Below are 27,369 nucleotides of genomic sequence, written 5' to 3' on the forward strand. Positions count from 1 at the left end.
TGGCTCACTGCAAGCCTCCTGGCCCTCGGACCGACTGTTTGGATGCGGGTTGCTCGTTTGCGCTGACGACCAACGAGACTTGCACACAATATTGTGCCGCGGTAGTTAGTTACAAGGAGCAGATGATTGCTCGCGCTCTACTTGGACCATGACTGAAAACTGTGACGGGATCTATTTATTTACATCTTTGCACCTTTAAGTGCAAGTGGACTCATATCACACGACACACTTGCAAATCATCGCACTTCATCAGCAACTTAAGCTCTAAAGCTCTTTTTTTCCTCTCCCTATCTTGCTACGCACTGGAGGAGCGCGGCGCTTGTTTTGGAGTGTGTTTTTTCCCCTACTCTGGCTCCCTGACTGACTTTTTGTTGAGTTTCAAAAAGTGCCCACACCACTCAGGACAGGGCTTAAATGTTCGGGATCCAGGAGCATTTGATGCGAGAAGTGAGCGGATTAAAAGAAAGAAGCCTAGGAGAGGAGATGGATCCAGTCCGCTCTTGGGTGCGTAATGTCGGCGTGGTGGATGCCAACGTCGCTGCGCAAAGGTAATGTAGCTCCATCATCTGACTTTAGATGGAAAAACTTAAGTGCCTGAATGCCGCAAACCTGTCGTGATATATAACTCATATATTATCGCAAAGTTATGAGCTAAAAGCCTTCAAAATAAAACACAATATAGTGTCAGAATATCGACAAGAGGGCAATAAGCACATATAAGGCAACTGTTTCATTTATAATAATAATAATAATAATAATAATAATAATAATAATAATAATAATAATAATAATAATAATAATAATAATAATAATAATAATAATAATAATAATAATAATGATAATAAATGCATGTTACAGGAACTTCAAGTTCACCAACACATTGGAAAATGAAACATCAGACCACAGAATGTTTTTGGAACTTCTTTAGTAGAGGGACATAGTTGGATTGAAAAAATAATAATAATAATAATAATAATAATAATAATAATAATAATAATAATAATAATAATAATAATAATAATAATAATAATAATAATAATAATAATAATCTTTACATAAAAGAGCAATAGGTTGAATTTGGAAAAAATGCTCTCATTTGTCTGTTGTTTCATATTTTAATTTGCTTAAATACCAATTCTATGTATTCCCCTTTGAAAAGTTTATCAAATAAACAACAGTTTCTCTCAAAATTAAAACCGAGGGCTGAAGAAAAGTTAAAAGTGAGTTGATTTAATGCACTTTATTAAAAAAAATGCTACTGACGGTTTAATTGGTGTTTGGTTTAGTTCCCCAGTTTGGTTTTGGTTTATGTAAAAAAAATATATATATATTGTAGAAATGTTGCAGGAAAGAAAATGCATTTGGGTGAAATTTGAATCCACAAAAATAGCCTATAATGTGTTCGGTTTTGTTTTCCTTAATTTGGCTGATGTTATCAACTCGCATCAATTATCTATAATAAGATGTATCGAATGCTAATGGGTGCAATACAAGGTGAAGATATACTAATATTAAGTGTTTCCCCCCTCTTTGTCGTTATTATTTAATTTGTTATTTAAAACATTTCAGCTTGAGTTGCAAAAATCAAATATGTGGAAACTTCAATGTTGTTCCTTTAAAACTTTGATATGGAGAAATGTGCATTTAATTATGCGTAAATTAATCTTAAATCGAGAGCTATATACTTCGTAATGATAATATATTATATGTAATCTTGTAATACTAAAATTACTATCAACATAATGAAGGAAACAGCTTTATATGGAAATGATAGCTTTTATTAAACTTGTGCTTTATTGTTGTTGATATTTGTAGAATCACAATATAAGGAACCTTGGCTTCAGTTTCATTCTGAAGGCCATCTTTGGCTTCATCCAAACATGACAGTGTGACATGATGCCACCCAGAAAAAGTTGTGATGTCCGTCTAATAGAGTGTGCACCTACATGTTTGTCCCCAGTGGAGTGGCCCTGTCCAGAGCTCACTTTGAGAAGCAACCTCCCTCCAATCTGCGCAAGTCCAACTTCTTCCACTTTGTGCTGGCGCTCTACGACCGACACGGGCAGCCAGTGGAAGTGGAGAGGACGGCTTTTGTGGACTTTGTGGAACACGACAAGGTGTGTTATAGTTTTACTCTCCAAGTATATTTCCCCACCGTTCTCCACGAAAGGCAATCACTCTCCTCAAGTGGCAACAAGAACACACGATAGCAGATTTCATCAATAGAAACCAGTTGCTCCTCTTGATCTTCAGCGCTTGCATGGAACAGCTGACGGCTTCATGCTTACACAAGCTCTGTATAGCCTCAGTGAGCTGATGATGTGGGATTGAAAAAGAATACCTAATGACTAATTAGCAGCTTGCCTCATTAGAAGGCGGGGGCCACCACTACTTAAAAAAAATGCAAATGATTCCCACTCGTGTTAAGTTATCCACAGAGAACTAATCATCAAAGCCTCGTCTCAAAACAGCACTGTAGGGCAAGGGGCGAATTCCTCAGGTTGGCCAAGTGGGACATTGCATTTGAGAAAACTCAAAACGGACTACGGCCTCATGTCCACTGTTGACAGACACTTGTGTCGCGTGTGAGCCCGTCTTGGCTCCCAAGATCTTGTCAAGTCAGGTTTGCTGGGAATGTCAGGGATGGTGTGTGTGTGTGTGTGTGCGTGAGTTTGTGTGTGTGTGTGTTAACGCCAGGGTTGAGAGCTGTCAGTGTGTGCCAGTGGGTTCATTTTCTGCATGGTTACCCTGGCATCTGTTTTGGCTTTGTAATTATGCAGAGGTAGAACGATGGCACGACTCAAGTAAACAGCCCCCTGTTTAGATTGATAAAACCTACAAAGGCAGTCATCAATCTATCTCCTGATATTACCAATTCCAGCTTCCCCAATTCTCCAACTTCATGCATCTTAATTTGCCCGCTTCCTCTTCCCTTTTTCCCAGTTGCTCTGCTTTCCCCAGCCTTCTTGTTCTTCTCCCCTTGCTCTCATCTTTGAGATGCCTCCTGGGTTATTGGACCAGAGAGCATTCCTTTGAGACCACTTAGAAAGACCAGTAGAGGTAGAAGACAAGAAAGAGAGGGGGAGCATATGAGGAGGTGCGGGCTGAAGGCGAGGAGAAGCAGAGTGCAAAGGAAGTTTTCCCGTCAAGGTTGACCGCTGCTCATTCTTACATATACTATGGTCAAACACACTTGTCGCACTCCTAACTTCTTCGGCAGCCAATCTCAAGGTTTTTGGAGTTGGCATGAGACACGATAGCTCAGCCTCTCCTATGCGGCGGTGTGACCCAAGGTTAAGCGTTGAGCTTATGGCAACAACGCGCACAATGCTGAGCCTTGTGATCTCAACGCCGCTCCCGGAGAAGGTCAAACTGCAGGATTTGGAGAGATTGGCTTTGTGTTCAACCGTGTCCCTAACGTGCTTAACTACATGCTCTGTGTCGTGTGGGTGTGTGCGTGTGTTTCCAAGGAGCAGACGGGAGAAAAGACCAACAACGGCACCCACTACAAGCTCCAACTCCTCTACAGCAATGGTAAGAGGCAGAAAATCGAAACCTTTGCGCATACAAGTCAATGTAGCCGTTCTGCATTCATGTACCACGCGTAGGACTTGAAGCGATAGTCGATTAGTCGACTTTACGACTCCGCGCCGTCGTTTGAGGCTTGAAGTCAACTAATCACTAATCACCTGTTTCCGGCACCCTATTTACAGAGGATTTATAACTCGCCTGTCTGCTGCCGCCGCCAGACTTTCACGCTTTGTGGAGCAGCGAAACATTCGTCCAACAAAGTGATACAGAATGAAAATATCTGTATAAAAATATAATCGTTGTGGATTTGCAGCCTCATCAGTTTCGACTCGTCCGTCTTCGACTAGGTGTTAAAGTGTGAGAGCAGTAGGCCAAACCAAAGCTCCATGTTCATTGCCAAACGCTATGTCCAATACTGTGGATGCAGCAACTGTGTGAAAAGAGCATTATGCATATCTTGACACGCATCAACCAACATCATAACCCTTCTCGATGCTGTTTCATAACACTTGTACATTGCACAGGCTAAAATGAGATAGTTACCACATTCACTTGCGAATTAATAAAGACCATCCTCAAACACAATAAAAGCAAAATAGAAAAAGTGAAACAGAGAATTGCTTAACTTTTGGAAGTCTAGTTACGAGATGTTGCCAACTCAGACACTCCAGAGCACAGAGATCAGCAATTTATTGAACATCTCCAACCACACCTCCAATTGTGTTTCCCACATCACATTAGGGATACATGGAGACATTTGGTTCCCATGAGCAACCACTGCCCCTACTCTGCCATCACAGTGGCACCCATGGGAGAGAAGATAAAAGACATGTTCTCCGGCAAATCCCTTGTACAGCACACGCACACACACACACACACACACACACCAAAAGCACTTCCTCTTCATCGCCTTCCCCTTGCGATATCAAAGACATTGCAATAGATGGAGGGATATATAGATATTTTTTTTCCCCACTGAGATCTTCTGTCAAGCAACAGAGCTTTGGCCTCCGATTAAATAAGACCGGTCGAGCTGGATGTTGTTGTTTTACCTGTTGGTGTACACACTGTAGTTACATAAAGTCTCCAACAAGCTTTGGGAATATGTCATCGCTGTTGATAAATTGTAAGAGCGCAGCTGTAAATTCCGTCTTCAAACAGAAGACAACTAATAATCATCAAACAAGAAATAACTTCCAATCCCCTCAGAAACCATCAGAGATTAAATATAAAGTGCATGGCAATCGTATTTCTTCATGTTTCTTGGATGGAGTTCAATGTTGTGTATTTTTTTTATTAGGGGGTTGACTATAGGGGATAATATTTAGATCATAAATCTATTTCCAGTTGAAAGAACTAAAAAGCTGATGTTGTATATCTGTCACGCATGTGACAGAGCACACTCGGCCGGCAACTTCCCTCAACCGCACCCCTCCATCACCATAATGTCTGTCACCCTGCTTCTTCTTGTTACCTTTTGCTTTTAAGCCCTGCCCATGTGTTTCTCCTTGTCTGTGTCCGCACCAAGTGTCCTGCTCGTCCAGTCTCCCCCCCCCCCCCCCCCCCAGGTCTTGTCTGGAGGCTCACGGTCAGATTTTTATCCTTGTCCAAGTGGACTTCTGTCGGTCGGTCTGTCTATCTGTCTGTTTGCTGGCCGTGAGTCTCTGTCCCATATGTGTCTTCGGTTCCCCACCTGACTCCCTTCCAACTCCCTTTCCCTTCAATGAACCCTGGCCCAAGCTGCATTTGGTCGCCCTGCTCCAGTTATTCCTGACAAGATCACTGTTTTGGTCAACTTAAGTCTTTAATTATTATCAGAGCGAAATCAGCATGTTTATGGAGCTGTTTTGATTCCCCTTCCATTTTTCAACGGAAACAGTTTTTCTAATTGTTTTTATACACTTGAGATCAACTGTAATGTATATTTATTTATCTAGGCTATATACAACCAAGTGTAATATACAAATTCAATTTTAAAAAGATTCAGAAATTGTTTTCCTGTTCATATATTAAATCTACAAAGCAATAAGGGGCTGATGAGTGAGGAATTAGGCAAGTTAATTGCCTCTGTGGTGACTAAATAATTGTCACACTTTGTGATAACAACATCCATAGGTATTAGTAAAAGAGGTCTGCCGTGCCAAGATATCAGAGACAAACATCTGGTCTTTTTGTGCAGGGGTCCGTACAGAGCAAGATCTTTATGCACGACTTATCGACTCAGTCACAAAACAGGTAGGTGGGCGCTTCTTTTCCTAATTAAATTCAGCTTTCAAGGGAACGAAGCAAAATGATTTGACATAAAACTGACATATTCTGTTGCTGGTTTTCCCTCCTCACAGCCAATATCATACGAGGGCCAAAACAAGAATCCCGAGATGTGCAGAGTTCTGCTCACGCATGAGGTCATGTGCAGGTGGGTGGTCTCCACATCTACCTCTACATAGCACAATGTAAATCATGGGCTCTATTTTCGTGTAAGGCGCAGTCTAAATTTGCGCAGGAGCTGGGTTTTAGTATTTTCAAAGGCACCAGCAATTTGCCTCAGTTAAAGAGAGGAGTGTTGCACCGTTGTGGGTGTGAACACAGCCAACTTGTTTGGCTGCTAATCAAAGCGGAGCTTCTTATTCCCTTTGAAATCGGCGCGCAATCTGAGCACAGTTCTTGATAACCGAAAAGGAAACTGATTTGCTGGAGTCCATGCAGGACGTCAAAGCGCACAAAGCAACGTCTTAACAAGCCAACCTCCACAGGTGGATGATATGAAGGCCTGGGAGATCACAGCTCACCAACGTGAAGTGACCACCTTTCACTCCGATGATGTGATCAAATCCACCGCACATTTCCGCAAAATTTCCCCAAATCGTGTTACAATACTTAGTCCCAGCAGGTAAAAGGAAACAGAACACCCGAGCGCCCAGTCAACAACACCAAAATCAGGATGCGCCAATTTTGATAGCCCAAATGCACCAGTGCATATAATATGAATATATATATATGAATATGGATCCCATGAGTATCCACATCTGTCCTGCAAATGGAGATATATTGCAAGCATTTTTTTTATACCAACCTCCTTTGTAAAATAACATTGACTTCAAAAACACAAAAACGAGTTTTCCAATAATTAGTTTCATGTTGTTTCACATTATGTAATAATATAATGAGGCATAAATTTGGTTACACAGTCTAACTATAAAGCAGAATGTTGCCACCCAGTGCACCGACAGCTGACATAACCACAAGCGCTTAAGTGGACTGTTATTACAATTCTTTCATCAAATTGACAGACCAGGAATGAGCCTAGACAGCATGTTTCAACTTTGTTAACGTATGATGAGTGACACATTTTGCAGATGTAACTATCATAACAGAGCTGGCAGCTTGAAGAGCCCGTTTGCTCCATATCACAGGGTTTGGATAATAATGATATAATAACAATGTGCTTTATGAAGGTAAATGGATAAACATGGGTGTGTGCAGGAAGAGGAAGAGGAGAGATGAGTGGGCCAGTGACCCAGAGTTGGAGGGCAGCAGCAGGGATAGGACGGGGGGCTGAGATGGAGTGGGCTCTGCCATTGTGTAGCTAGCAGATGCCCGAATGTGACTCACAGCTGGCTAATAACAGAGCCGAAGAGGCAGAGGGCAAGCGTCACAGCTGGGGAGTGAGGCCGTCTGACAGGGGGGCGGAGGGGGGCAGGGCAGGGCCAAGCTGGGACACGAGAGGGGTGAGGCGAGGTGTAGGGGTGGCAGATGGTAAAGGGTGGGGGCACTTTTGTTATGCAGTGAGGGGGACTTCGCTTTGGGGGGTGAGGGGGGGTGACCAGCAGGCTCCTCGGACAGGACTGCTGACGAATGGTGTGTATGTGTGTGCGCGCACGGGGGTTGAATTTGATTTCGGAATCAATGTGACAGATTGGCTGGCTGCCTTTTCACTTTTGAATGGTCTCTCACTGTTTGTAGGGTGTGTTGTTGTACCTTTTCTTCCTCTTCTATTCTTTTACCCCCACCTCCCCTCCCCTTTCATGCCTCCTTTGTGTTCCGCTGGATGTTGGTGGACTGCAGAGTCTGGGCCTGTGGACAAATGACGGCTCCTCCTGTTTAAATTGCTTATTTTCCCGGCTGACTTTTCCCTCTTGTTGTCTTTTCTGTCCCTTTAATTGCCCACTCAGCCGCTGTTGTGAGAAGAAGAGTTGTGGTAACCGAAATGAGACGCCCTCTGACCCAGTCATCATTGACAGGTAAGGAGCTCCAATACAGTACACAAAGCACGGACTCCTACTTAGTTGCACACTGAGAAAGATTGCGCTTTTGTGCAAATTTGACCACTCACAACACACGGTTGCATTTCCACTCTGTAACACACCATCTGGTTTAAGGTCTGTGTACGGCTGTAGTAGAAGATGCTGATGTATTCGTGCAGGTTTACTTGGTACAGAGCTTTGGCCATGTCACTTAAGATGACTATCGCATAGTGACTATAAAAATAGATCGAGCGCAAGAGGTCATTACAAAGATTGAAATTGCTTCTCAAGCCTATTGATTGACACAGCATGTGAGGTATCAATTCAACAATCTGTTTATCATTGTGGTGCTAATTTGCATTGGAGTAATTTGAGCTCCATCATACATTGTAGACGTAAATATTTATGTAAACATCATTTTTTTCCCATTATGTTTCAATCCTATGAATTCAGAGTAGAAAAGCTCAAACGTATGACTTTAAAATTGTGTATAGTTTTGGAGAAGAACATAATTCTACTACTGCCTTGAGATACAAGTCACTTGAGATACAAGCTGTCATTTGGATTATATATTTTTTTAATTTTGACTTGTGAGCGCTATATTTGCGGCAATGACCTCATCTTACTTCGCAATGAGCAGCAGTTTGGCAATTCGTGATTGATTCTGAAAAAAGGCCTTATTTCCACTATTGCCCCTTCCAGTTAAATTTGACCGTCAAACTAAATATAAAAGCAAAGGAATAAGCTCTAAATATCATCATTCTGTTATGCCACATTAACCCTTGAAAGAATGTGCTGAATACAAATGGTGCAGCAATACACGTAGAGCGATATAGTCTGTCTTATACTGCTACTGTTGGTCAAAGCGGGAACATGAGAAAAAGCGGAACATTCGTTACATCGTTACTGTGTGTACAATATTGTGGAGGGTTATTTTTGGGGAAGTCTGTAATGGATTCATTTAAATTTCCATTTTTTTAAAGGAAAAGATGATTTGATATAAATTGTTTTGACTTGCAAGTATGGTCCAGCAACGAATGAAACTCGTATCTCAAGGCAACACCGTATCTCGAAGTTAAATGTGGCACGGGTGTTGGGAAAATGTTTCCATGCTTAACAGTGTCAATCATACTTTAATCCTATTTGATACAGCACTTGGATTGGCTTTTATTAGATTGTCCACGTGAACCTAATAAAATGCAGTGAGAGTAGAATTATTACGGACGTCTTTCATTTCTCACCCTTCTTAGGACCAGTTGCACCTGAGCGTCCCCCCCACACCGTCACCCCCGGTCAAACACATTAATCTTCATATGTGAAGCATGTGCATGTTTCATACCTCCGTTGCAGACTCACACGTGTCGTCAATGTTCACCCTGACCGCCACTTATCACACTTTAACCACCACGGTAATCAGAGTGTGTGAAGGCCCTCACATTCGAGCGATTTCGGGTTTTCACGGGTCTGTCAGCAGAGTGATGAATGGTCATAAAGCAGAAATACTTTGGTTGTGATGTCATCGATGCAACCTTCATTGGCTCTCCCTCCTGCCGCACCTCCTCTCCTTCCGTTTTGCCTTCAGTCCCACTTTCATAACAATTGTGAAGAAAACACTCACTTCATTTATGTCAAGGACCCTTTTCTTCCCCTTCTCAGTTCAAGCTGGCTGCCTGTTGACAGTCTGTCTCATAGGAGTTCTGCTCAGGATATTTTTCATATCATGGAAAAACTAGGCTGTTGTCTTTTCAGTGTTCCCAGAATGCCTGGGAGCAGCTGCTTTTCTCATTTGCACATTATTCTCTCAATGTCCCATCCCATATACGTACACTTCCTCCTTAAATGCCTTAAACCTCAATTTAAGTATCTCCACAGCCTGCTGTGGAGAGAGCAAATCATGTACACAGTATTTCCATTGCGGGATGTTATGACTGATTTGAGATGAATCGTTGACCTCTGCTCCTTTCTAATCGCACGGGGATCATCCCATCTTGGTGGGGGTCTCTCCCTCTTGACTACCCTGCAAAATCCTTTCCTCTGGGAGTAGCCCATTAGGAGCTTGTTAATTTCTGATAAGCCAAGAGAATTTGGTGTGGTCCATTTTATTTCCCATTATGTGCCTTTTTTTCATTTCACTATATGTCTGCGCAGCACATGCGTGTTGAAAAGAGGTGTGTGAATGTTGTCAGCGTTTGCATGGTGAGAAACGGAGGTACGCTCAGAGTGTTTTTGGAACCTCATACGTTTATTTATGTATATGAATGTATGTGCAATTGTATATGTGTCTCGGTGACCCCTAGTCTGACCTTTTTCCCCAGTCACTGCTTGGATCTTAAATTATTCACGTGTGTGTGTGTATGTGAGTGTGTGTGTGTTCTTGTGTGAAGGAGGGGGCGTATAGTCTGTTTCTGTGGTTCCAGTAATCAGCCTCCTGCTCCCAGCCCCAACACCTGTTCTCCAATTAACATGCAGTGCGCGGGGGCCCGCTCACGACCATCGCCCATGATGCTTTCCACCCGTTTCTTCCTCCTTTTCCCTTGTTTTTGCCTTCTCCCATCTCGTCTTCTTATCTCCTGATCTCCTGCACCCCAACATGCTCTTTCACACCACTTCACCTCATATTAGCGAACTCACTTTCTTTTTTCCCTATTGTTAATCATCTCAGTAAACCTTTTCTGTTGGCCTGTTTAATTCTACCATAATTAGCCAGTGTCATTAGGACACCTACCCGAGCCCAAGGTAGTTTGCAATTCCCCAAATGGCCCAAACCCCCACTTTTTTAATCTCCTTTCCATATTGTTTCAGTTTTCCCTCTCCCCCTTCCTCTGCTGCCCCCCACCACCCCCCGCCCCCTTCTCTCCCTAATCCCAAACTGAGTGAAAGGAGAAAGAGATCACAGCTGATCCATGAGGAGGGGTGAAAGGATGGATAGAGGGTGGAGGGAGGACGAGGGCACAAAGAGATGACTCCGGAGTTGTCCAAGGGAGAAGATGATTTAATAGGCCACTGCCCGCTGTGTTTAATAGTTTTACAACTGTCTAATCTTAACTCAAGACAACTCGTCTATGCGCTTCCAAGACCAGTGTGACATCTCTGTTTGGAGAGCAGCACTTATATTAGACTGATAGCCAGTGTTGCTCACTGATTGGTCCGACAAGTGATCGATAGACATATAGATTGATTCCTTGGGGCACATCATCATACATCTTTGCTAACTCTTCTCACTGCGTTTTCTAAAAACAAATAATTCTTCGTAGCTCTACTTTCTTAATTGACTGCTTGATTGAGGCTCCTTATGTAAGAAACCATACGTGGGTATAGAAACAGAAGCTATGCTCGTTAAAATGCCTGATGTGTATCTAATATGAGATCATTTTAAAACTTGACATGACATCAATCGCCAAATGAAAATAGAAAAATCCCCTTTGGGATCTTAAAATGAGAGAATATAACAAATGTACAAAAGGTGCTTGGGCAAGTGTGCAAAAATAAATGAACGAAGCGTTGTTAAGGCACTGTTTACTTAAATAACAGTAGTGTTGTTTTTGTAAGGCATGTTGACTTAAAATATTTAGCAATATTTGACTACACTTCCTTCTGAAAGTGCTACAAATCTGTTTGTGAGAGATCTTTTACACAGGGTGATTGCGATTCCCCCACATATTTTCAATTGGATTCAGGCCTACACTTTGGCTAGCTTTTGACCATTCAAAATCTATTCTTTGGATGGATATCTGGAGTGAAATCCATCATTGTCTTCACCTAGCAAACGTGAATAATCCTGGCCAAAAGTGATTGCTATTTGGAAATGTTCAAAATCCCTTCCAGTTTGACCTAAGTCCCAGTTGCAGCTTCAGAAAATCTTCTTCCTCAGACTCAGCAATTCTCAGGTACGCAATAAAACACAATCTGAACCTTTGACTGCAAAAGGTATGTGTGGCATGGAACCAACATTTAGCAGTCATAGAAAAATTCCACTACAAAGTATCTCGAATTGGCGCTGTAGTCACAATTGAGGAGCGCCAGTTACTTTTGGCTCGTAACATTTCGAAGTCTGTGAAAAAGGTTGAAGGCGAAAGATTTTATTTGTCACAATTTGGCCCGGTTTTAATCTTGCAAATTTCTAAGATGTACCTTTCAGTTGAAAGCTAATAAAAAATATATATATATATGTACATATCACAATTCTATTTTTATATCGTCTTCTCAGAGGCTCTTTGGAATTAACCCGACAAGATTTTTTTAAATGGAGGTATTATTGACGCGATGACCTCTGAGCTAGAACTTATATTGGTTGTGAGCTCAAGCTGACCTTTGTATTTATGAGTGCTGTGGTGGCTTTACAATGAAGACAAGCAGCTGTCAGTATTAGTATTAGTAAGAATGGACTCTGTGCTTTGCATTGGAGAGGTCAGCATTCACTGGGAGGGTGTGTGTGTGTGTGTGTGTGTGTGTGTGCTTTTATATTGGGCTAAGAAGCGGAGATCAATAGTTGGTCATAAGGAGTGTGCGCGGGGATCCATCGCGAGGCAGTGGTCTTGTGGTGTGGGGGTAGGCGGGTGATCAATGGCCAGCACTATCTCACTAATTGATCGTGTTTCTAAGAGCGTTCTTTTTTAACAAGCCGGCACTCCGAGAAAAGAAGAATAATCAATGGGAATTTTCCAATGCTGTCAATATTGCTGTATCCTCCCCCAGACTCAAAATGAGCTCACTAAAGCTCCTGTGAGGATCAGCAATCTTTCAAGTCCACATTTTACAAGTGAGAAAAACAGTACACCACATTTGATGTTGTGTAGTTTCTTTTTTTTTTTTTTTTTTTTTAGAAAGAGCTTGTTGTGCTTTTTAAGATTTTTACTCCCCTCATTGAGCAGTCATTATGTGTGTCATGGTTTGACTTCAGATTCTGGACAGCAAGTGGAATCCATTAGTCTTAATCTTGGTTTGTATTGATCTATTTGTTGTGTTCTAGTTATGTGCACGAACCACAATGTGTTTTTTTTTAAACTAGTCTAATCTCTTTTTCCACAAAAATCATCTCTTTGACAAAATACCCACGTGGAATATTTATTATTACGGATATTGTTTTCTAAATCCTGGATATATGGTCACAATATAAACTTAAATCTCTTTGGTTAGTGCAGTAAATCTGCAGCCAGCAATTTTGAATGGATTAACACTGTCTGGGTAGTTTGACAAAAAAACTATTCAGAAATCACTTATTGTTATATGTAAATGTCTTGCGGTGTCTCGGAGACCATCTGTTTCAATGGTGGTGGCTCCACCTGCTTGAGCACGGCCCACTTAAACCCATTAAAAAAAACTAGGAACATTGCTTCAGAACTCAACTGTTTTCTCAGCAGCCATGATGGCGTACCCCTGGGCTTGGCGCAGTAGGGGACACAGCTTCCTGAACGCTTGCATCGATCTCAAAGGAAAAATATAGTCATTCTTTGGGAAAGAACATTAAACTTTCATCCGAAGAATAAATTCAGCAACAATTTTGGACTGTGTCAGAGGTCACATTCCTCCTATTTCCCAGATGTACACTGATGTACCGCAATGTCCTGTGAGGTCACCATAGTAGAAGCACTCAAAAACGGAATGTGTGACTCAAAGTCATTGTATCAGGCATGCAGTGGGAAGTGAGGCAGACGTGTGACGATGATGTTGGTTGATTATGTTTGTGTTATTTCTAATATTTCATCTCATGTGTTGTGCAAAGTGCTTTGTTATGGCTGCAGCTGTTGTCAAATAAAGTTGTGTTGAGGTGAGTTGAGAAATGCAGGGGATTGCTTGTCCTCTAGTCACTATGCCATCTTGTAGTTCTTCCTACAGAAATTACTGTGGTAACTTCCAATTTATAGAGACAGTACAATGGAACCTTGGAGGATGAACACCATACAAAACATTATTTTAATTGGATGAATCTGCTCTTGAGTCAAGCGTGCAGGCAACCTACAGCCATTCTAAGATCCTTAGCAGCCATGCAAGTATGCTGCTAAATCTGCTTCACTATTTATAAATTAAAACAGTGAAGCCCTCTTAATAATTTCTCGACTTTAATGGTCAATGAACAGATCGTGTATAATTGGCGGGTGACTATTGTCAGATGGGATTAGGCTCAAGCAAACACCAACACAGAAGTGGGCAAAGCTGTATAATAATAATAATATAATAATAATAATAATGTGAGCTTCATTTCTCACAGTAAGCCAATTGAAATTTTCTTTTTTAAATCACAAAAGTAATGGCCTCATAATCAATCATGAGATGGATACTCTGTGGAATTTATGTATGGTGTATATTTGGCATCTCGGCAATTCATTGTATTACTCACTGGAGAGTTTAAAAATAGTTCATGGAAAAAGCATTTTCACCTCCACGATGGAGGTCTTGTTTTCACCATCATTAGTGGCTGTGTTTGTCTGCTGGTAGGATTACATAAATATTACTGGGCTGATTCTCACCAAACATGGTGCGCAGCATCTGGCATGGAACTTGTTGTTCAGTCTACCTAAATAAATCCTTGTAGTCATATCTTTCTTATGAAGCATTCTCTTACTTGCCGTACAATGTTGGTAGTAGAACACACAAATGCAGAAAATTCTATGCACATATAAAGTCATGACCACTGGTCCCTCCGGTCCACTGTCACGGTGTCTCCCTGGTGGTCGAACCCTGGACACTCTCTTCACACCCCCCTGTCAGTAAGTCCATCAGACATGGGTTGGTGTGCAGGGTGGGGGATGCAGCCTGGCGACCGGGCCCTGAGGCTCCAGTGCACACCATCTCACACAGGCTGGACCACTGAGCAGCTGGCACAGGACCATGGGATGCCTCCTCCCTGGGGGCAATGCAAAGGGAAGAAGGAGACAAAGACAGACAGGGAGAGACCATGCATAGTCCACAAAATCACTTTTTTTGACAGGTACTGTCTGAGAGCCTCGATCAGAGTCAGACTGCTAAAAGTTTACGGACCTTTATGTCGGGCTCAGGCAAACTCACAGGGGAGGTTTGCTAAGGCAAGCTTTTCACTTGAGTTTGTGTGCATTTGTGAGTTTAACTCGACCGGAGTGCAAAAAAATAATATGACTGATTGTTGCACTAGCAGTTCAGGAGTAGAAAGTAGAGAATTTTTATTTTCAAATGTAGTGAGTAAAAATAAAAAAGTTGCTTGAAAAATTAATTCTCACATACAGAACAGAAGCTGGTAAAATGTAATTCATTTTTTTTTTTAAGGAGCATTGGAGGAGCACTTTCCACCACTGCTGTTGTGTAAATATTCCATGAATTGTGTGGAGCAGCGTCAAACGTTCCCATTTATCTGAATCCTAATAGGGTTCACCTTTGCTTGAGCAGTTTGGAGATTAACTGGGGGGGCAAAGAGGATCATAGCGCGAGAGATTAGCATGATTTAGAGGGCACTTCAGATTGCAAGTAAGTGAGCGGTTTTATGTGACTTTCCCTTCTTTGGGTTTGGTTTCCAGGGGAAAGTTCTCAGCATCACAATTAATTTTGCAAATCAGTCATGTCATATGTGTAGCATAATCAGGCACTTTGTGTGTTCCCCGTGTGTGTGTTTTGCCAAGTCATAGGCCAGTTAGCCGTGGTCTTTAAGAACAAGGGCTGTTTTCTTTAGTTGGACACAAGTGTTGGTGTGTGCGTGTGTGTGTGTGATGGAGCCTGGTCATCCTCCTGTGTAAAGGTTTTAAATTTCACTAATGACTTCACAATGCCCCCTGGTGCTGCACAGACCCGGCAAGCCTCCCAATTTTGTTTGTTTGTCTGTTTAGCTGCAATCTGGACAGACTAAGTCTCTCAGGAGTTGGATTTCTCATTTTTAAAGAAAACATCCAGGAATGCTAATATTTACACTTTAATAAACCTAAAACAGTTTTATCCTCAGGTTTCTTATTGGCTAATGCCACAAGGGATATTGTTCTTTGTGCACTCCCCCCAAAAAATTACAGAAAAAAAACCCTAAGGATTTTTTTTATTGACTGGTGCCACACAATTCTATTGTTAGTAAAAATGGAAAAACATTTGATGTTGTAATTTTATTTTTAACATCTAAATTGTTTGTGTTGAATCAACAAAATAAAATGTGAAATAAATTATTCCTAAAACTAAATGACAAACAAAACCCCTGACTTCAGTTAGGTTGCTGTTGTCTGAGGAAGCATTACTTAAAGTCAATTAGTTTTTGTTTTAATGCGTGTACTTAAGTGTGTATTCCAAGCAACAAACAGTCTAATGTGACTTTGATGGAGTGATGCATTTCTCTTTTTATGCAGTCATTTTTTCGACAGACAACAATATAGTAGATAAGCCAAAAAAGATGACCTCTAATAGTCTTGTGTTGTCATCATTCACGCGGCAGATGTTGCGTAGTCCTCTTCAAGGAGGAGAAGCAAAATACGAGTCGGGATTTAACTATTTCAATGTCACAACAAAGTTTTTGGGTGTGTGCTTGTGTTGGTAGCAGCCCTGATGAATCTGTCAGCGCTGAGGGCAGGGGGGGCCATGTGACTGTTGACAGGCTCCCAGCAGGCATGCTGTGAGCCCCAAAAGTTACTGTGCCCCCCCCCCCAACAACACCCAGCAGGCCTGACCAGCGCTGAGCTCCTCTTTACCTCTCATGGTCGTGGACTCCACACATTTGCTGCGTATTAGCCACAGACTGTAAATTACTGCACCCTGGACCTCAGAGCGATTCCATTCGCGTCTCTTCACACGTTCCTCCAGCTCCCTACAGGACCATTATCCAGCACACCTCCTCGCGGAGCATCTATCTTCCTCCCCATCTTTCCTCTCATTTTGATCGCTTTTCCTCTCCTCTGTCTGTCAAAGTCATCCTGGCTTTTTAGACGCTTTCAACCCTGTCAGATTTCTCTCCTCTGTCTGTCTTCCTCCTCATCCTTCACTCCTCTATTGTGTCACGCTACACGGCATTCCCTCCTTCACACGTCTCCCCCTTTACTTTCTTACAAGCAGGTCCCTGTTGTGGAGACTTCACAGGTTTGCCATTCGAGCCCCCCTCTCTCTTTCTGCCACCCCCCTTCTCTGGCTTTCAGGAAACAGATGTTGTTTGTCAGATCTTATCATTACTGGCTAATTAAGAAGACATCTCTTCTTCTGTCGCTTCTCCTCTTTTCGCTCTTCTCATTTGGAGGCATCCATCCAAGATCTCAGAGAAATGTTTGGGTCACGCTTTGATTTACACATGGTAGCAGTGAAAGTGAAAAGCAGCTGATTGATAATGAAAAAGCTGGATTAGTGTTAGCGTATTGCACATGACCTTTTGGCATGTTCAAATCTGTTCAGCTGTAAAGGAGGCTGCATGTCACTGTTTGACAGTTATGAGAGTATATTTTGAATGCTTGTCCCTCAGGAGGAAGCAAACATTCTGGGAGAGGTCAGGCCACTGATGGGACTTCTATTCCCTGTCCTGGTTGTGAATTCATGTTCTGCAGACTCTGAATATCTTTTCATATCCATCTATTTGGCGAGCTGACCGCTGTCCCATGTGGTGGCACTCTTTTGGTTAAGCCTGGGAGAGTTCACATTCAATTCAAGTGAAATTAAAAGCACATTTACAGCAAGTAAGACCATGAAGTAACAAGATGAAACACCCGAGCACCTCTTGTTTACTTTTGCTCCCTTCTTGCAGCCTTCCTTTCCTCTCTCTTCTACACATGAAAGTTTTACAACACCTCCAAGCACTATAAATCAGGGCGAGTGCTTGAAATGTTGGCTTTTGTCACAGTTCTCAAGTTTAGAGGTGGGTCGGACAATTCCAGGGGTGAATTTGGAGAGACGCAGTCAATCTGGAGCTTAAAGAATTCCAAAGTCGTTTAGCTCTCTGACCTTTGATTTTTAAAACAAAACCACCAAAATTCCCAACACTAATGTTTTATCAGGCATTATGGTTCAGGTGGAGGGAGAGCCAAAGTCAAAATTGATGGAATGTTCAATTAATAAGTATCAAGAAGACAAAAAAAGCACTATGTATATACTTAGAATTAAAGGAACCAGATTTGGTAACTCAAAACAAAATATGGATAACTGGAGGCTCAACATTTCTCATAGGTACAGAGTCTTTAGTAATTTGTTCAAGGTAACGCTCCTGAATAGTCCAATGTCATCCACTCAGGATGCCGTTGAAATGTAAGCAGTTGCAAACATGAACTCATCTGAAACGAGCAAAGAGAAAAAAAACAAGGAGTCAATTTGACTGTGAGAAGCTGATGCCTATGATATGGCTGTATGTTTTAAGAGGGGGTATGTGTGTGCGTTTGTGTGTGTGTGTGTGTCGGGAGGGGGGGACTGGAAGGCTGGTGTGAAAGGTCTTGTGGTGGTATGCCACAGTGGGTGTATCAGTTCATTGAGGGTTTTCTGTGCCCCATTAGCAGTGTCAAAGGTCACATGCCCCGAGTGTTAACCCCGGTGACCAGTCTAGCTTCCAGTCTGCCAGGGGACCCAGGTCCAGGGGTATTTATTACCGATCCACCTCCGCCCCCCCAAACATAGCTCTCCCCACAGAAGAAAACAAAACATCTCCAACCCTCCCCCTTGGCCAGTCTTCGGCCTGGGCACATGTACTAATTGGATGCATATACACACGCTGATGCATGACGAGCCATCTGTAGACTTTGTCTTGAGGTGAAACATATCCTAAGTCAACATGGCTTTATCATAATTCTCACCCAAAGTCGCTGGACACAATTTGGGTCCCATATCCACAACATTTGTTTTGTGGTTTTGCTTATGTGTAATTGACATTAACGTGTCATAAATAGTCTGGAGATTTATTTCTTGCAAGCCAAGCTTGGTCTTGTATATTTTTGGGGCGAACCCACACATGTATGAGGTCTACGCGCCCTTTGCTCATGTGTGACACAGGCATGATGCATACGTGCGTATTTGTAGGCCTGCTGTATGACTTAGTGCTCCCAGTGTGTGAATGTGGCAGAGGAAGGCCCTCAGCATGTCAGTATGGTTTAAAGCTCCACATCTGGTTTCTTAATTTTCCCCCCACCATGTCAGGACAGTGTTTTTCTTTTTTCTGTGTGGTGTGTAGGTTAGTGTGTACGTGCATTTGTGTGTGTGTGTGTTTATTGAATGAGTGATAGCCTTGGATGCAAGACATCAGTAAATCTCCATCGCTCTTCCTCAGTTTTTACCGCTCTTGTATTTTATTTATTTTTTTAATTATAGTTTTTTATTTATTTTCATTCATTTATTTATTTGATTTTATTCTTGCCCTTTTAGTTACAATTCAATTCAATTCAATTGCCCCTCCATGAACCAGGTATGTGTATTAGCTGATAAACGAATGGATAATCTTCATTACATTTTCCACCACAAAATCTCTGCAACAAATCTTCTTGTGCCCTGTAGAATCATCATCATTAATATTATTATTATTATTTAAAGTGAGGCCCCAGCTGATTTTTAACATCTCATATTTTCCTCTATGCGTCATGAAGTGGCTGGCTAACACAACACAAATATAGTGCTTCACTATTTTATTCTCACTTTTGTTCACTGCTGCACAGTGCTGTTATTTTTTCTTTGGGCCATGTTAACATAAGCGGGGATCTCAAGCCTCGGAGTCAAGACCCCAGTAAGGAGTAGAATAAAGTAAGGCTTCTATAACTCTTTTACATCTCATGCCTCAGCAGTTGCTGCAACTGGTAAGCGTTCATTTACAATGAACAGAGAGGGCAAGGTCTTTTATGCCTGGGTGAAACGGCAGTTATGTCAACAGTCATTAGTGTTGATGAATGCCCATGAAAATTTTGTTGGAGGTTTTGTGATGCTTAGGTGTACCCTTCGTTATTAAGCCCATGTGTAAAGCTTCGTAGTCTGCCATTATGTGCAACAGATGCGCCAATGGACAGAAATGTCCAACAGAGGAATTAGAAACTTACTTGTATGTTTCCTTAGGGTGATTGTTGTCATTTAAGTTGAGCGAGTTGTCACCATTTGGACATAGTGGCTGCATGCTGCGAGGCCCGTGTTTAGTCTTGGGAACTGAAACAGATGCAGACAAAAGAGGTTAACAGAGATGTAGAAGTGAAGACAGAAATGAAAAAAAACAGACTCCCCGTGGTTCCAGTGCGGAACGTGATCCCTCGGTTTAAGACTTTTGTCTTCGCTTTGGGTCCACTGGTTTGTCTGTGCAGAGAAGATAATAAAGAAGTTAGAGCTTGGATTCATTTCTTGATTTCCTAGTTAATTGGTCATTTTCTCCATTGGCTTCATTTTCACCTTTTTCATCCTATTCTGTGTCATAATACAGATCTTTACATTCTCTCGCAGAAGGCTACGCAAACAGTAGGCCTTCTATATGTACTAGAATATTTAACGTGCTAAAACACATAATAAACATAAACACAATTCTTTTTGAAAATATCCCATCTCGGAAATCCCCCCCCCCCCCATGGCATGAAGATCACTTCCACTCCTTTGTATGTTCTCCTCTTCATCTCTGCTTTGAGGATGCGGAGGTGTGTGGGTGTATTACATTACCAAAACAAAAACAAACAACGGCAATATTAAACTTTTGCAACCACAATAGATGAGGGGGTATAAAAAAAAACAGAGGGTCCTCGACTTCTTATTAATTATGCAAGATTAGTCTAATTATAATTCAGCAAATGAATGTGTGGCAGAAGGTGCGAGGCGACGGGGCTGGGAGATTTGCATGTTAAGTGGGCAGGGGAAAGCAGCTAATACATGCTAATATATGCGTCAATGTCTCGCTTTAATTTCAGCATTTGCAGCTGTGTGCGTCCGAACTGAGGGGGGTGAAAAGTTGACTCAATGGGATTTTTGGAAAGGGTTGGGTTGGGGTGGGGGGGGGACAAAGGTGGGGGTGTCAATGAATTAGAGTGTGCATGCACGCATGTGAATATGTGTTTGTGTGTGAGGCATCTGGTGTCATACAAACAATGAATGATGAGAAAAAGTCAACAAACAAGGTCAAGGGCCCTCATAAAGTGTGCAAAGCCAGAGGGTGTAGGCCATGGTTCCATTAGTGACTGGACTGGCAGAAGACATGAGTGGCAGTTGCTAGTCTATTGAACTTAACAACTTTTTTCCATTTGATCGTGGCCCCCAATACTCGCATTGACATCGCAATTTCCCAAAGGCAGATATTAACCGGAGTGACTGGATCGCTCATGCTTAAGAAAAAGATCAAGCTGCAGACTCAGAGATGTGAACGGAGCACTTCGCCCATCCCAAAGTCAGATTAAAAAATGTTTACTCTTAAGCATAAATATTATCACTCCCTGCTAACAACAATATTGATTGTTCTCTGATGTAAGAGCCGAAATGATACATTGCATACACGATTAAAGTTAGAAATATGCAAACTGGGTTATTCTCACAAGGGAGGAAGTTGGAGAGAGTGATTGGAAAATTATTTTCAAAAGATGACAAAATGAAGGAAAGATTAGAATTTGATGGGCGTGTTCAAACCTCCGGAGCTAAAGTCAAGTTCCCCCTCTACTTTCCCTGAAGATGATTTATATTTGCACAGTGCGCAGTGTGGGTGGGGGAAAAACTCTCTACAGCATTGTTGTTAGTTTTATTGGGAGCATTAATGGCTGTTTTTTATCTGTAAGTTGTTCCGTGGAAGGCATAGACTTGTTAAGGATGTTTTATTTTCCAATTGCTCTTTCAAATCATTTTTGTTTGCTTTGGCTCGCATCATGTGACTAATTGAATATTACTGCAAGACTAATGTGTTTTTTTACCCAGCGTGGTACACCCCTCCACCCCTTCACTTAATTTTTCTGCATCTCACCTAGCAAAGCATCTCATTTTTTTTCTGTGTTTGAGTGGTACAGGATGTGGTCATGTTGTTAGCTTCTCTTTCGCATCGCTGTCTTCGCCTCTCAGCGTGGGGACTTTGGGATTGCGGCAGAGCTGCGTTGCCATGGCAGCGGGCTATGTTGCCGAACTGCGTACACCTGGGATTTGGAGTCTCTGCGTAGTCTCGCTCTCCCCTATTTATCCTATCTTTTTCTCGGGTTTTCTTTGGTGGAGGAGAGGCTATCGGCAGCCGTCCCGATGCCTCCATGCAGCTTTTCCCACTCCAAATAAACTCACATACATAATGAAACACATGTACCTGTCCTGCCAACAAAATTCATGTCCAGGCTACTGCCTCGGTCTCCATCCCAACCTTCCTCTTTCTCTGTACTTTGTATTTCAGTTCATTCCCATGTGGCGTTTTCAAATGTGGCATTGTGGGATTCGGCGCTCCCTTGGGTCTGCAGGCATACATCACCGTCTGTAGTTGACTTTGAAATACAACAGAGCTTTTCACCGGACTCTACTTCTCATCGTATGATTTCGACTTTAATGGCATTGACTTAACAGACTATAAACTTAACTGCTGGGATTGATGTCAGAGCTGCAATCAGCCCGATCTGCATCAACACCTACGTAAAACTGCACCCACGGCGGCCGCCTCTGAAAATAATGAACGTCTCATTTGACTGTTGGAGTGTTGCTTGTGAGCAAAGTAATCATACACATGATCTTTTTCATGTTATTTCTTACTTGCTGTAGTTGTGCAAATACATGTCCTTTTATTTACCTCTGCAGGTTCTTCTTGAAGTTTTTCTTGAAATGCAACCAGAACTGTCTGAAGACGGCAGGAAACCCCAGGGACATGAGGAGATTCCAGGTACCAGCGGATGAAAAACAAATGCATGCTTGAAGGATGCGGGCTTATGATGAGATGCAGAATTGACTACGTGCAGAACTCATCGCAATTCGAAACAACACAGATGTGCACAACTTTAATGATTATTTTTTCATTCTGTCGAACCTTGGAGGTGTTTGTTAAAACATGAATCACAATCAAGTATTTGCTAAAGATCAAGAAGGATGGTGAAATCAATAAGGATGACTCCTCCAGACAAAAGAGACAAAAGAAAGTATTTATATGTTTAAGAGAGGCTGCTGGGATGCAGGAAATAGGTTGAGGTGTTTCAGGAAGTTGTCAAGAATTGAGTGATTGGCTCCAGATGGACGAGGTCACACTCCGTGACCCAGGAAGTGGTCACCGGGGACACTCCTGCCTCACTTCCATTGCCATCCTTCAGCACCAGCGGCCCCTGTCTGGCATTTTGTTTCTGCCGGCTAACCCTGTCCCACTTTTCCGTCTTACGTGTTCCACACTGTTTGCTTTAACTCCTGGGATGTGACACATGCTGAGAAGTTATGAGCCCGCAAAGACTCTCATCTCTGGGTTAAAAGGTGCTCAGTGCCGGACACAAGTCAGCTGCTTGATCGATAATTTACAGTTATTTTTCTTAGAGCTACCCTCCCTTTCTACCACCTTAAGCGTGTGATTTTTTCTCTCCTTTTCTTTTCATTGCTTTTTCACGTGCAAATTTATTACCATGTGTTTATTATCAAACAGTGGTTTGATTTAAATAATAATAATAATCATCAGCATCTCAGCTCTAAATGAGTGTTGGCTACAAAAGAAATACCTAAACCCAGCCCCAGTCATTATTTATTTATTTTTAATAAACACATTCTGAAACTAATTATCCCTCAGACAGACCACAAGTGTCCTCTTCTCAATTATGGCCGTGTCATTCTTGCATGGCACATGTGTGATGGAACCCACACATGGTGTGTCCAGATCAAATTAGGGTCACAATATATCATGCCCTGATTTAACAGCCAGCAAAAGTGGGAGATTTGCTCCATATGTTTGCTGTCATTGAAGGATCACGCAGCCCTGATGAGCCAACTGCATGCTATATGAATCACAAAGTTAGAAGAGGCCATATGGAGTAGAGAGGTGCATGGATGCAGATATTTTATCAGGTTCCCACTCATGTCACATTGCAGACTGAGAAATCATACAGCATCACCTCTGTGCCGAGACAAATTGTTTCACTTGAAGTATTATGCTGCTTGAAACCAGAGATTGTAACTCCCAGCATGCTGTCCAAGTCATGCACAGAAACGCTCATGCTTCATTTCCTCTGTGTCAGGTGGTCCTGTCCAGCACTGTGAGCGTGGACGGCCACGTCCTAGCAGTGTCCGACAACATGTTCGTCCACAACAACTCGAAACACGGTCGGCGGGCTCGCCGACTGGAGCCAGGCGAGTCCGCGGAGAATACCATGGAGTATGGTGAGAAAATACTGTGTTACACTAACATCTGCATTTGCATTTGTGTCCAGAAACGGCCATTGTAATTGCATATACTCAACTGTCATTCCTAATTATGTAGGAAATTGATTAGTTACTTATGCCACTGAGATTATTCAAAGCACTGTTACAATACTTGAGTGCCATTTCAGAATAAAAAATATAACAACTGCTTCATGAGACATATATGAAGCTTCATTTTCCCATAAGTTATATTTTGTCTTTCTTTACAGCCACCCCTTGTATCAAAGCCATCAGTCCCAGCGAGGGCTGGACTACAGGCGGGGCGATGGTCATTGTCATTGGGGAGAACTTCTTTGATGGGCTGCAGGTGGTGTTTGGAAGCATGTTAGTTTGGAGTGAGGTAACAATGAACTTACTGTGGCTGACATTTTACATACACATGGGTTTTACATTTATTCCTCTCCTTCCTTTTCTTCTGCCATAAATTTGTGATTCTCCCCCAGCTAATCACGCCGCACGCTATCCGTGTCCAGACGCCGCCTCGTCACATCCCAGGGGTGGTGGAGGTCACACTGTCTTATAAATCGAAACAATTCTGCAAGGGAGCCCCCGGACGCTTCATCTACACAGGTGATTATGCAACAGATTGGGATTTTTGCAAATTAGAGGTGGTTAATGTTAGCTGTTAGAATATGTGACAAATGTTTAAGGTACTACATACCCGTCTATTTTAGCCCTGAATGAGCCGACAATAGACTACGGTTTCCAGAGGCTTCAGAAAGTAATTCCACGACATCCTGGTGACCCAGAAAAAATGGCTAAGGTGAGAGATCCACAAATGTATGGTCCTGCTAAACAAAAACCACATTTTAGCTGTGAACTGAATTTTCTTATTTTCTTGGAGATAATCTAAAACGTTAACATAAACTATTTGCAGGAAATTCTGCTCAAGAGGGCAGCAGATCTTGTGGAGGCTCTGTATGGAAATCCACACAGTAATCAGGTAAAAAGGAAAAAAGTTTGGGCCAATTACCACGGGAAATGACACTGCAAATATTAACCACATGTAAAAAATATCTTTCACACATTGCATTTGAGATAATCTGATCATCACTAATTATGTTTCAGAGGTTTTGCTTTATTGGTAGAACAAAAAGCTGTGACATGACAGTACTTATGGTGTTCATCTCCTGTAGGACATGCTACTAAAAAGAGCGGCGGACATTGCGGAGGCCCTCTACAGTGTTCCCCGTCCTCACAGTCAGCTGCAAGCACTTCCCAGCTCACCAGCCCATGGTAGCGTCATGGGTTTGGGTTCCTACCCTTCCCAATTAGGTGTCAGCATCGGGGAGCCAGGGCAGAGCAGCCAAGGTGAGCGGAACGGCTTGTAATTTGAGTCCAGCTTTACCTTATGCAATGTTTCTTTTCTACAGGTTATATTCGCAACTCAAGCAGCTTATCGCCAAGAGGTTACTCCTCAGCTTCCACACCTCAGCAGTCAGGCTACGGAGGCAGCGGTGGTATGACGGGAGGCTATGGGACCGTTCCTATGACCAGTCTCGGGGTTCCTGGCTCACCTGGCTTCAGCAGCGCTTCCCCCACGGGATCCCCCTACAGTAAGACAGTTGTGGCTGGCCAAACCTGGTATTGTGATGTCACGACATAAGACTGACGGCAGGCTCTCGTCCACAGTAATGCCCTCCAGCCCGACCATACCCGGAAGCTCCAGCTCGTCGTCATCTCTGTTGCCTTTCTCCTCTTTCCCTTCCGCTGCTAAACAGAAGAGTGCTTTTGCTCCCGTGCTCAGGCCCCAGGGCTCCCCCTCCCCGGCCTGCCCCGCCTCAGGGGGGAACAGCTTCAGAGGTAGCCATCCGACTCACTATCTGACCCCGCTCTCCGAACTTACGAATGCAGTCTAACCCCTTCTTCTAACCACGACGAGCTTTGACTGAAGCAGATACAGAAAGTTGCTGGATGTGCAGTACATGAATGCAAAATTAGTATCATAGATTTTGCATATTCTTTTCTCTCCAGCGATGACGGGCCTGGTTGTTCCCCCGATGTAGCAAATCTACCCCAGACCACTGCTTCACTTAGCCCCTCTTTTGGCACTAAGAGGGCAGGGAGGATGGAAATTTGATCAATAGCAACCATGCCTAACTTTGCTAGCTGAGCCCATCCGGCCGTTCCTTAGTCGTCTTTTACGCAGGTCGACGAAAAGGGCAAACGTTAGAAACTATCCAAAGACACGACATCTTTTCCAGTTGTATAGGAAATTATTTCAACCCTAGTGCAGATAGGCAATGATTCTTTGCAAACCAGAGGACCATACCACACTGTGATATGAAGAAAACCACTCGGTCCCAAGTCACCCACAAGCTTCAAAAGCTCTGCGCTTTATTCTGGCATATATGCCACATTCTGCATTCTTCCATCACCTGCCCGAACTTTTGCCAGAGATGTATACACGAGCACTGAACATTTTTCAATGATGGACAGCTCTGATAAGCAGGGTGCTATTCGTCTGTGTATGGACACTTTAAACAGCATGTGTGTACACTGTCTGTGAGTTAGCGACATGTTTTTGTAGTGGATTTTTTGAAGACAATTTACATTCCAGAAAAAAAAAAAATAGACCCTTTATTTTTTGTTCTGATCTCTAAGATTTTACAAGTGAGAATTGTTTGTCTCAAGGGTTATTGCTAAAGGAATTCATATATTGATTTATTTAAGTACAAGCAATTTAACTTATTATAGCTAGTTTAGGGAATAATATAAACATGTCTTATAAAAGTGATTCTTTTTCCTAACTGTTGATTAAGTTAATTGAAAAACAATGCGTTTCAATTTTAATTTTTTTCGACATGTGGATTTCATCAAAAATTCGGTACGCATGACATATCCGCAGTTTGCAAGCTCTTTGCGTAACTAGGATTAATATTATGCATTATGAGTCAGGTCACAAAAGACGCTTATTGTCCTTGTATAAAGGAAAGATGTTAGTTAGCCTTATGCATGCTTTGTTGAACCAATACGGCGCTGTAATTTTGTCATCCTACGTTGCAAATTTGAATAACATTAAGATTTTCAGCTTCATTCGACATGTTTCTGCAGAGCACATGTTAGTTTCTATGCAGTACAGTAGATGAAAGCACAATAAAAGTCTTCGGTACATTGTGGGTACAACATACATTGATATTAAACACAAATGACATTCTCAGGATGTGAAAACAAAGAACACACAGAGTTGAGGACTTTTTATAAACTTCTTTTGAGAGTTTGGTTAATTTTATTTATTTAAAAAATATTAGCAATTTTAATATTATGTTTTGAACCCATCTTTCTTTAAAACGGTACAAACATGGTGCAAAAGTGATTTGTATATCGCAAGGTGTAATTATATTTTGTGCTCCAAATAAAACCATGAAGCAAATTTGGA

General features: G+C 42.2%; 1 protein-coding gene across 4 annotated transcripts; it reads left to right on the forward strand.

The window, feature by feature from the left end:
• On the forward strand, window positions 1–27,369 carry ebf2 (EBF transcription factor 2). Of its 4 annotated transcripts, none has more exons than XM_061279620.1 (16): window positions 1–548; window positions 1,961–2,117; window positions 3,471–3,534; window positions 5,711–5,766; window positions 5,874–5,947; window positions 7,704–7,772; window positions 22,398–22,479; window positions 23,807–23,948; window positions 24,200–24,330; window positions 24,434–24,560; window positions 24,665–24,753; window positions 24,868–24,933; window positions 25,127–25,301; window positions 25,364–25,546; window positions 25,623–25,793; window positions 25,965–27,369. In XM_061279620.1, exons 1-16 carry the CDS (start codon window positions 415–417, stop codon window positions 25,994–25,996), a joined length of 1,752 nt encoding a protein of 583 aa, XP_061135604.1. In that variant the 5' UTR covers window positions 1–414; the 3' UTR covers window positions 25,997–27,369. The 4 variants fall into 4 exon arrangements, with proteins under 4 accessions (XP_061135604.1, XP_061135605.1, XP_061135602.1 ...); XM_061279621.1 differs by having other exon boundaries at window positions 3,477–3,534; XM_061279618.1 differs by having other exon boundaries at window positions 25,623–27,369.

The sequence above is a fragment of the Syngnathus typhle genome, linkage group LG5 (genome assembly GCF_033458585.1).
Source record: "Syngnathus typhle isolate RoL2023-S1 ecotype Sweden linkage group LG5, RoL_Styp_1.0, whole genome shotgun sequence".
NCBI lineage: Eukaryota > Metazoa > Chordata > Actinopteri > Syngnathiformes > Syngnathidae > Syngnathus > Syngnathus typhle.